The sequence below is a fragment of the Chelmon rostratus genome, chromosome 19 (genome assembly GCF_017976325.1).
Source record: "Chelmon rostratus isolate fCheRos1 chromosome 19, fCheRos1.pri, whole genome shotgun sequence".
NCBI lineage: Eukaryota > Metazoa > Chordata > Actinopteri > Chaetodontiformes > Chaetodontidae > Chelmon > Chelmon rostratus.
The window spans coordinates 8,685,212-8,697,206 of record NC_055676.1 but is presented as its reverse complement, the minus strand read 5'-3'; the positions used below and the strand labels follow the sequence as shown (position 1 = coordinate 8,697,206).

The 11,995-nt window shown below is 43.8% G+C and overlaps 1 protein-coding gene across 1 annotated transcript; it reads left to right on the top strand.

The window, feature by feature from the left end:
- The first annotated feature begins 7,814 nt into the window (after window positions 1–7,814).
- LOC121623521 lies at window positions 7,815–11,011 on the top strand. The gene is made up of 4 exons (XM_041960811.1): window positions 7,815–8,311; window positions 9,371–9,571; window positions 9,916–10,026; window positions 10,577–11,011. Exons 1-4 carry the CDS (start codon window positions 8,006–8,008, stop codon window positions 10,631–10,633), a joined length of 675 nt encoding a protein of 224 aa, XP_041816745.1. The 5' UTR covers window positions 7,815–8,005; the 3' UTR covers window positions 10,634–11,011.
- Window positions 11,012–11,995: the final 984 nt, after the last annotated feature.

The following is an 11,995-nucleotide window of genomic DNA, read 5'->3' as shown; positions in this document are numbered from 1 at the left end:
ACTCCCTGTTCAGCAGTCGACTAAGCTCTGCACCTGATCAGAAACAGCAGATAGCACACGACACAACACAGACACACTGATCCACTGATCTTGCCTCAGAGGAGTTGTTTCAGAGCGATCCACAGTCTGACAGCTTTGAAGAAGTCCTCTCTTAGAGATGTGTAAAAAAAAAAAAAAAGGAAATCACAGAGCAGGCAGAAGAGCGTGTCGCTCTGCTTGGATCAAAACGCAGGTATGCGTGTGTCTTCCTCCAGCTCCAGACGCAGCAGTAGCAGACAGACACCATGGCAGTGTAGTAATCCCTGGCAATGTGATTTTTGTTTTCTGTCCCAAATCATCATGCCAGAGACCCGCACAGCCACAGCAAAGACACCCCTCAGTCCTCCAGGAACGCTCGCTCCTCTGCCCTCCTCTCGTCATCTCCCTCCTTCCTCGTCTCACTTTTTCTCTCACGTTCCAGTCCCTCCGGTCCTCCCTCCCCCCAGTCTCCCCTCTCGGGCTCCCATGCTCGGTTTAACTTTGGGTATTTCCCTCATTAACTGCTACGCCTATATCAGGAACTCCAGAGAGGCCAGAGGAAGTCTGACTCTGAAATAAAAATGACAGCGTGCTCCTCTGATAATAACTAAGGATAATCACCCCCTCGCTTTGCTGGGGGGGCATATCTCATGGCAGGTGTGGACACAAGCTTAAACAGTCGTTGACTAGACCCTCTCTCTATTACCTTGTTTTCTATTTCAATGAAGGAGGGGGCTTAGACCTTTAGTTTCATTTTTGATCCACAGTCAGATAAATGCTTAAAAGTTAAAGAAAGAGTTCTGAATATCAAACATTTAACTCAAGTCGGATGAAAGATGGCTCTGAAAAGTTTGCTGCTGGATGCAACCAAAACTGGATTTAAAGTGAACACAAGGGGTTAACAGGGGGGCTACCAAAATACCTGCAGAGTACTTTGATTTATAGTATAGCACCAGATTTCTGGTGGATGTGTCATTTGCAATCAGGCTGTATCATGCTTTAAACACTGTACATTCACCATATGAACTGTTTACACACTTTCATACAGTTACCCTGTGAGACAAAGCAAATGTGGCCACTGTCTGTCCTGTTTGCCGTTGCACGTTTCTAAGTTGAAATCGCCTTTTAGTTCTCAGTTTCACGTTGTGATAACGCTGTGGTTAAGGTCCGGTAAGGTTTAGGCTCAACAAACATTTGGTACGGGTTTGGAAAACATCATGATTTGGCTTAAATACCTGGTTTTGTCGCCACAAACATTTCTTGAAAACGTCCCTACGCCTCATTAAAAATAAATTGTAAGTGGACTGTATTTATAGAGCTTTTCTAGTCTGACGGCCACTCAAAGCACCTTTACACAAGCCTGCATTCACCCACTCACACAGTGGTGGCCAGGCCAGCTCATTACGAGCATTAACGCTCTCACACATCGGGAGCAATTTGGGGTTCGGCATCTTGCCCCGAGCCACAAGCCGCTGTTGTGGCCGGTTTAGTGGCTACGAACAAGGCTGGAAACTGTCCCAGTGTCACAAACACGGCTCGAACAGTAGCCTGCTGCTTGGCAGTCATCTGGCTATCTGTCACACCAACACTAATGGCAAAAACTGTGTCACTTTGGTGCGTACTGTCGGAACTTTAACGTATATATGAAAGTTTGCAGAGACATACAATGCCAACATTTTACTCTGGGGACTCTGGGGACAATGAGAGGGTGTATTTACTGTTTAACACACAACTGAAAATCAAGCTTATAACCTCTTTCCACCTATACTCATACAACTATAACAATGTATGTCATTTTTCTGGTAGGGGACTCCATTAAACATGGATTGTTCCACTGCACTCATTGTGGTCCTTTATTTTTCAATCATCATCGAAAGTTTGTTTCCAACTGCTTCCAGAACGGTCTTATTGCTGCCACTATAGTGTCAGATGGAGAAAAAACACCCACTGAAACTATGATTCTTGGGAACCGAGAGCGTAGTAGCCGAGGCCCGCCCGAACACAGCACGTATTCTGTTTTTCATGTCCGAACCCAGCCCAAGCCCGACACAGTTAACGTAAGCGGAAGCACTCAGTTTGTGTCCCCCCGTCACACCATCGTTCAGCCTTCATCTTGCACCAGTGGCGTGCACAGACTTTTTGAAGGGCAGGGGCGAAAAGGAAAAAAAAGGCACAAGGCGTTTTGGCTCCCAGGGGGCACTTTAGAGCGTGTTTTGGCATCCAAGAGTTCACTTTAACACACGTTTCGGCTCCCAAGAGGGCACTTTAACACACGTTTCGGCATCCAAGAGTGCACTTTAGCGCGTGTTTTGGCTCCCAGGGGGCACTTAAGCACGCGTTTTGACGTCCAAGAGGGCACTTTAGCACGTGTTTTGGCTCCCAGGGGGCACTTTAGCGCGTGTTTTGGCTCCCAAGAGGGCACTTAAGCACAAGTTTGGAGTCCAAGAGGGCACTTTAGTGTGCGTTTTGGCTCCCAGGGGGCACTTTAGCACGCGTTTTGGAGTCCAAGAGGGCACACTAGAGACCCTGTTTTGGCTCCCAGGGGACACTTTAGCGCGCGTTTTGGAGTCCAGGAGGGCACTTTAGCGCGCGTGTTTCAAAAACTGGGCCACGAGGGGGGGCAGTCGCCCCCCCTGTGCACGCCACTGTCTTGCACCCTCTGTCCACGTGTCACTGCAGGCTGATTTTCTGTCTCTTTGCCGTCATATCTCATCACAGCCCCACATGTTTTCCATTTTACATATCCAGCTGCTCTGTTATTATCTGCGTGATGAATAGATTGAAATGCCTCCATACCATCAGATTGCCTGCATATTTCCCTGCCTATGTTTTCCAAAAAAAACAACAACTCAAAAGCACCATTTCAAGTGGGCTAGCCCAGCCCAGCATGACTGAACCCAACCTGAACCCGAACGCCAGCGTCCGCAGAGTAGGAGAAGAAACATGTTCGTCAGATTAACTTTCATTGGAAGCTGTGCCCTAAATGGAGCTGGGCACTGAAGTTATGAGTGTGACTGGGATTATAGTTAGTATTCTTCTTATGTTGGAGAATTATAGCGTAGGACAAGTGGCTGAGTAAATATAGGACCTCACACCTGAGCCGAGCTTGGCCAAACAGGTCCAAGACAGCATATATGACCACACAATGACACACACAAGTATATTAAAGTACGGGAGTGTTGTTCGTGATGAGATACGGAGTGACAATGAAGTGAAGGCAGGGAAATGATAGAACTGAGCCGGGTTGCAATGCTTCCAGAGTTTCATCATGAAGCCATGCATCTGTGTCTCCTCCTGCAGGGAGACAAGAGGCAGCGTGACCTGTCAGCGAGGCCCTGGCTCCCATAGCAGCCTTTTATTGGTCCCAACGGGGGACTCACGGGGCGAGGGAGCACCACCTAATGAGAAGCAAAAGTTTGCCCGTGGCAACACATGTTCCCGGCAGGAGGTTACTCCGGGCTGCACTCTAAGGGTAAGAGAAGAAGAGGACAATAACTGTGCTATGAGGGCACTTCCATGCAAATCCAGGAGACTGTTTGGAGCATTTATCAGAAATTAATGAGAAATCTGCCTTGTGATCAAACTTCACGTCATGGTTTCTGTAAAAAGCTCCGGATGAAAACATCACAAATGCTCCAGCTGGTTTTTGCGCCTGTGTGAGAGAAAACGATCCTGATGACCCTGCGGGGCAGACAATGAGCTCCCAGGCTGCAATCACGTTTTGTCAGTACGAGCCTTTAGCTGAACGTCAGACATTTTACGTAATCAGCTCAGCAGGCCAACGTTCACATTGTTGTCGGGCTGTTTTTGTCTTGGATGTAAAGCTCATTGAAACAGGATGCCAGCGGTGAAGAAATGATCTCCTCGGCCCTCATCCAATCAGTTTTGATTTATGGTTTGTGGCTGCTCTCCACCGCTGGCTCTTAAACCCGTCACTCAGCCCACTTTCTCATGTCACATAAATGACTTTCATGATAAATTCTCAGTTCTTGCTCAATCCCTGTGAGGACACTGCGTTCAGAGTTCGAGCGCGTTCAAGCTAAAAGTGAGCACAACGTGCTCCGGCTCGCGTTTAGCTACGACAACCCCCTGCAGTATGCCGAGCGGTGAGTGGTGCCTGTGACTGCCGGAGCTTACTTAATGGGAATCACACTACAACAACACGCCCGATCCCGCTTGCTGGGGTTTCGGTTTTTACATGTTTGATCCACAGAGGCATGACATACCGAGCATGATCGTGGCATGTGACCCCCGCCAGCTGTTCAGCCACCCTGCCTCTGACCCCCAAAACCCCTGGGAGTCAAAGTCAAATCATGCTTGACTTGGTGGGGCCTTTATGAAAGGTGGAGACCTGGTGACTGAGGGAGCGTATTAGAGGCATTAGAGCACCGTGGTGGAAGAACAGGTTTAAATTCCTGGATTCCCACAGCACATGGCAGCAATAATAGAAGATTTGTGGGTAAAAACTATTGTTACAATAAACATAATAGATAATCCTGCATCCCTGGAGTGGTAATATATGAAACTATGACAAAGCATCTAACAGTGTCCCCATTCGCTCTGTTTTTTGCATCAGAGATTTTAGAGCTTGTTTTATTATCCTGACCGTAAAGTGTGAGTGTGTGTGTGTGTGTGTTACTGCCAGCTGACAATCTAATATGAAACTGGTCAAACTCCACCTGCTGATGAAGATTATGTGAAACCTCCACAGCAGCTTTTTTTAATTTAGCTTTGTGTGTGTGTGTGTGTGTGTGTGTGTGTGTGTGTGTGTGTGTGTGTTATAACTGCATGCCGAAACAATACAAGCAGCAGAGAAGAAAGGATTCTGATTGTTTGTGTGTCCAAGGTCAGTGAACAGTGTCAGTTTGCGCAGGTTACCGTAAGGTGATGCAGCTTTCACTGCACGCAACAAACAAACAGAAATACAGGATTTCTTTCCTACTGCTGACAATCCCAGTTTATCTGTGGGCGCAGACGCACAGCCATGAGTGTGACAGAAAGTAATTTACCACACAACAGTTTTACCTTCTCCCCTTTCCCCTCACTCTTTAGAGGGCCTAATGGTGCACACCTGTTTCCACCATCATCCATTTAAGCAGATAATCGGTGCTGACATCACAAAAACCCACAAAAACGCACACTATGCATCAGGGCAGGGCCGAAGTCGTTCAACAGAACGCAACTTGTCAAACACAAACTACTAAATTAAAAGAAAAAACTTGTTGTTGTGTGTGACCAGCTGAAAAATTAATAGATAAACTGAAACGATGGACTGAAATTATGAATTCAACACAAAGAAGAGGACAACACAACACTCCTCATCCTTTTCGTTTGTCGTCCTCCACCAACTCTGAAGGCTCCAACCTGCAGCGCAGGACACCAGCCGCCGCCCTGTGGCCGTCAAAGATCACGTGACAGAGCTTTGATCAGCACATACATGCCTGCGTGTTGGCCCCACACACGCACTCAAACATACACAGGCAAATGCATATATTTCCATATATTCGGACACCACGCTCAGATGTAGGAATTTACGTATGCACACACGACATTCATGTGCTCAAACAGCACCAGCGTTCATGCATGTGTCCATGCTTTGGAAAAATGACTCAGTGAGTCACATCACTACTAGAAACAAAGCAGTATCATCAGGTGTTTGCAGGAAATCAACAACACTTGCTACATTTTTTGGCTGCTGATGAAAACACACCATAGGTTTTCATTAGAAGCACTTCAACATCAAAACTCAAGGTTTTCATTGTGCTTTTAAGGCAGTTGTGAATGATGTGACACTTGAACTGTTAAACTATTCTTTTAAACTAAGCGATACGTTAGTAAAATCTTATGTTGATGCCAGCATGGCTGAGTTTTCTCTTGTCCAAGCCATCTAACTTGGCCTTCAACCCCCCACAATACTCCAGCTAGCATTTGTTTCTTTAGCGCAGCTGCACTGCTTCAATCTCTTTGTCACTTTTCATGCTTCTGTCTTTTATTTTTGATCACTGAGTGCTTAGGTTTAGTCTTACATCTTAAAGTAAAAGAGCAGCTCCAGAGATTAAGAAATTTCTATGATGCTTTAGTTTGCAGAAACATGTACAATATGGACCGGAAACGCAGAAAACAATGCAAAGTAGTCTGTAAGATTAAGAGAAAGTTGTCAGTTTTTGAGAAGGTAATAATCACTTTAGTATCCTTATAAATTTGCTGTTGCATTTATTTTATACCAATGTATCTACTCCATTAATCATTTTCAGAAATTATTGAAATGTCTTTTAAAATGATGAAACCCTGTTGACTTACTGTACCGTGGTCCGCAGCCTCACTCATGCAGTTGCTTAGTGACACTGGCTCCATGCAGCTTTCCTGTGTATCCTGAATGTCAGGAGGAAGGAGTGGGCCGAGACTGACGTCTTTCTCTCCTTTATAAATCAGGCTTTATGAGCTGACATAGTGTCATTTGTGCGTTCGGCCGGCCCTGACTCCAAAACAATTCAAAGGACAGTTTGTTGGTCTGTCTCCCGTTGGCACAAGCAGCTCTTTCAGCCTCAGTCTGAGTGTAGGAAGTCAGGTTTTGTCTCAATCCAATTCAGTTGAACAAAGCTTTATTGGCAGGACATTTGGATGAAAAAACATGCTGGCAAATAGTAAATACAATGAATATGTATAAACTACACGGAATTACTTATGTAACCATAGATTAAAGACTAAGACTAAATAGTTTTTACTGTTTTAATCAACTTAAACCAGCAACAACATCATCACTTTATTAAGTTGACGTGACAAACTTGTTAGCAAACAGTTGCCTATTTACACATCCAACAAACATGGAGCAACATTAACATTCATTTGGTGTTGTGTCTGTGTCCACCAGATGAATATAAATATAATAAGCGCTCTCCTTTCAGCTTTGTTTTGGTCTCCACCAACTCCTGAGGGAAACATCATGCTCCATAGCTGCTAAATGCTCCACTACTGCATGTTCATCAGTTAGTTGGTAACTTTGTCTGCCGTTTGGTGCTGGGCTGGTAACATGCTGTGGTTTTTCAGAGCTTTTTTGCTGCAAACATTTGCCTTCGTTGCCTGAAAACAAAGTTGGTGATAGTCAACTAAAACAATAGAACTGCAGAAACCAAAACCACCAGCAGGGGGATAATTCTCTGTAACTGCAAGCGACCAATTTCACATCCAAGTTACAGATCTGAGAAACTGGCAGTGAAAACTGACCACAAATGACAGGTTGTAAGGTTAGGAATGTGATGGAGAGGGCGTCTTGCCCGATGTCAGAGAACTGAAGTAATGCATCCATCCATTAATATGATTAGTTTGAGATGATAGCAACATTGCAAGCACAATCAGGATAATTCAAAAGTAGCCTATGACTAATCACTGGCTGGGGAATGAGACGTCCTGTGTGCTCCGCACCCTTCCCAGAACAACACAGAAGCTCAGTGCAGCTCCTCAAACAGCCAGCAGATGTCACTCTTGCTTCACATTCACGTATAATCCAACAGAGGCTCATTTGTATGAGGGGAAAAGTGTCCAAAGTTCAGCAAAGTGTTACAGTGGCAACTGTAAACCTGCTGCTTTCACGTCAGATAACGCACTCTATCAGCATTTATTAGCAACAGACAATCCTGTCATTCCTTAATACAGGAATCCTTAAATAATGCCTTCTGTGCATGTGAAGTGGGACCAACGTTAGATATGATTTTAAACAGAATATTCAGAGCTGTGGTTTAAATTTTATGGTTCTGCGTCAGTCTGGGAACTCCCCCCTCGTCTCCGTCTGGCTCTCCTCCTTCCCATCCCTCTATCCTTCGCTTCACCACTTTTAAGACCTCCTCGGGGGACATCTGATGCACATCAGGACACTTTTAAGCAGCCACTGTGTAAAGCCACAGATCTGATATGTTGATTAGATCTGGGCTCACAAGATTTAGGCTCTAGATCTTTAGACCTGAAGAAAGGGACTTAGAGTTTCCACCTGATGAAATCCTGGACTATGAGGGTGAGCCGCGTGCTGCAGCTGTCTGTTTTGCTGGTGGGACTGTGCCAGGCCCACCCTACCCCTCCACCAGGTGATCCCCCCACATCGCAGGAGGTAGGTGAGGTCCCCACGTCCCAGCTGAGGATGCTGTCGCTGGGACTGGCTCACCTGCTGCAGGGGGTGGAGGAGAATGCCAAGCGGCTGGAGCAGCAGGGAGAGCAGGTTGCAGCAGAGCTGGACGGGGCCACAAAGAGTCTGGAGAGCCTTCGAAAGCAGAGTTTACAGGTCGGACGCACTCACAGGCAGGTGAGGATCAAAACATTGCTCTGGTTTCTCACCCACAGGCCCACAGCATTTTCTTCATTTCTGGATGTTGGTAGAGCTGAACATTCATTTTCTTCATCAAATCTGCCAATTATTATCTTTTAATCAGTTAATCCACTGCTTGATTTAGCTCTAGAATTGTTTATTTTTTTCAGAAATCAGAAATCCTTACCTCCTGAGATTAATTTTCCCATAGAACATTTCTCCACAGAACAGTGTAACATAATATATCTGTAGCCTCTTGTTTAAGAACTTCATGTTAAAGTAAAATATTAAAATAAGTTGTATTTCATTTGGTGAGAAACTGATGCTGTTAAACTGAAAGTGTTGATATGTCAGGGGGAACTTAAAACATGCCTTTGTGGCTCTTTCTCAATCTCTTTCCAAATGTTTCACAGATATTATTGGATTTTAATCTCTTACTGATTTTCTCTTCTCTGTTTCTCTTTAACCGATTCAGTTGTTTCATTTGTAAACTTTCAACTGCACTAACCTGCATAAAGTGTGAAATATGATTGATTGATTGATTGATTGATTGATTGATTGATTGATTGATTGATTGATTTGGTGATTTATTGATGTGACCATGATTGTAATGTACCATGACATTATAGTTTGAAATAGATCTCTGTTGGTTTGAAGAATGCTCAGCTGTGAAACTACAGATGTATTTTAATTGTAATTGTTTATTTGTTTACACAATTCCAACAAATTCCAATTAAATCTTAATAAAGTGCAAATTTAAAACAAGAATTAAGAAACATTAAAGAAAATAAGGAAATAATTGAATAAAACGAACAATGTTATTTGGCGCAGTCAGTGAAATGTTGTTGTAGTGACGGGGACATCTATTTAATGGTGTATTGGGATTGGGAAAAAATGTCAATGCAAGTCCTACAGAGACTGACTAAAATATCAGCCAGCTTCTGAAAACTGATTGAAAAACACTGGAAACCACCGGGTAGAATACTCTATCAGTCACATACAGATACTGTGACAAATATTGCTCTGCATAATGTGATATAATGTTGTGTTCTTCAGGTGAGGAAGGACCAGCAGATACTGAGAGCCAGGGGGGACAGGCTGTGGAAGGCGGCCAAAGATCTGCAGAGGGGGCTGGAGGATCTGCAGACGGAGCAGGGAGCCACGCAGCACCAGATGAACCGGATCCTCCAGAGGATGAAGAGCCTGACCGAGCCGAGGCCCGGGGGTCAAACTCTGCTCGACGCCAGCGCCGTGAAGGTGAGCAAAAAAACAGGTGTTCGTCTCAGTGACCCCACCACAAAGGCACATCAAGACTTCTGATTCTGAGCTGGGCTCAGTTTGCTTAAATTGCTTAAAATATCATGAAGCATTAAGATTCCCGGTCATTGGAACAAACCCAAACCAGGAAAAACACCCAAAAACCACTGGGATGTCCACAAACGTCTGCTCATGTAAAGTATTGCTTGCTTTTTGCTTGATTTTATTTTCTAAAACTTTATTTAATGTTTAATTTCTAGTTTCTCTTTTGTAGTTTACACGTTTGTCAGTAGACGTGACAGATTTAACTGTTGTCGCCATCGGATGTTTTTGTTGTATTGTAGGCTATCATTGATATGCAGGCCCGACGGCTCGCCAGTCTGACCTCAGAGGTTTCAGCCCGAGACAGACTGATCGACAGGCGCCTGCAGCACATTGACCACCTGGAGAAGCAGGTACATTACCTCTGGCTCTGATCCTTACACTTTATCCACTAAAACGAAAACAAAGTCAAAGAACATTTGTAAAAGGAAATTCTTACACACTCTCAAATTATTATTATTATTATTATTATCATTATTATCATATCTGAAGGCTAGTCTCTTTAGAGTCCAGTAAAGTATTTCTAAAGTGTCATTTATTTTCTATTTGCACATTTTATCTGAAACGATGAATACAACTTGCTAACATATACTGATATGCATAAAAAGATAGAGGCAAAAAATGGAATATCAACAGTAAAAGAGAAAAAAAATTAAAAGCAGATCATTTAAACACAGCTATTAACAAATAAATAAGATAATTTACTGTATGTGAGGTAAAATGTACGATAAGTTAAAGTAAAAAATTATGACAAGAAGCTCCTTAAAATCAAACTGCAGCTTTCTGATAGATTTTAGTGTTGGTGATATGACGCTCAGGGCACGCTGTTCATTAGTCTTACTGTCCTCTCTGGTTAAACATTAGCGCATTCATTTATTTGTGACCTGTCTCTGTTTGCTGTAGGTGTCTGGGAGGCTCCCTGCAGCACCGAGGGCAGATCCTGAGTCCGGCTGCGTCTGATGAGCGCAGCTGCATCAACACAGCCACTCTGAGGCGGTCCACTCTCAGTGAGAATGACACTGTAAAGCTTACAGAGTGATCTGTACTAAAACTCACCAAATGATGTGCCACGATCGACAAAAGCGTGTCCAGCTTTACACCGAATGTATCATCAGGCTGTGCTGAAAACTATCGTCTGACCTCTGTTTGGCAATGGTTCAGGAAGAAAACTGTCCTCTGCTTGAGTCACCATGTTGTGGCTCTGACTTCCACAATATTGTGGTTGACGGCGGTGCTTCAACACGTCGTGAAGATTCTTTGCTCGTGCACACCCGAATAAACAGACGCACACTGAAGTCAGAGGAACCTTCAGACGATCAACACGCACAGCTGAGTTCCATCACCTAAAAATAAATCATTCTGATAATCCAGTTTCAACCTGTTTATGTCTTTTGGTGTAATTAATTTAACTTGGAAAAGAACACAGTTCATATGAATGATGGAGGTTGTTTGTCGAAGCGTTGAGTCATGTCCAGTTAAGGCAATGATTGATGCTTTCAGTAGGTTATTAGAAAAGTAAAAATATATCCTGTGATTATACAAGTGGTTCATGTTGTTCACAGTCTACTTCCTGTGAAATGACGCAATGCAGCGCAACAATGATATAACCACATGTTTTTTGGCATACTTATCTAAATGGCCTTATTGGTCAGGTTTAAGGCACTCTGGAGTTATTAGACGTTGTACACTGCAATTTTTTGGCAAGTCAGTGTGTGTTATATACAAAGACATTTTACAGGTTTGGCCAGTAAAACTGTATGTGTGGCTCCAGAGGGAGTTGTGTAAACTTAATACAGTTCTTCAAGTGATGTCACTCGAGTCAGAGTCAGTTGTGGTAAGCTAAGGTAAGAAGAGGTAGCTTAGCAGACCTCTGCAGGCTGCTCCTCAGCTGTGCTTGAGGCTAGCAACTCGGGTTTTCACTGTTGGTGGTTGAGTTGCATTGTGGGTAGCGTAGGTGCCAGGTTGTGACAAAGAAGAAGAACATGGAATTAGCTTTGTTCCTTTTTTTTAAGTGTCCATCATTAATCCGACACGATGTTATAGGAGTGCAATGCAAAATCAGTGGAGTACTCTATTAAGGAAATATGTTGAGTAAATACACTGCATGCCCCCTGCCATACACACACACACACACACACACACACACACACTCCATTTCATTATTATACAAAACACTATAGAGCTAATCAGCTGAAAGCATTGATGCTGGTTTTACTGTGGTTTCAGAAAGCAGAGTTATTAATCTATCAAACACATTTTTCGCTCACTGTTCATTTTTATAGCACATTTCATACACAGGGGCAATTCAAAAGCCTTGCAAAA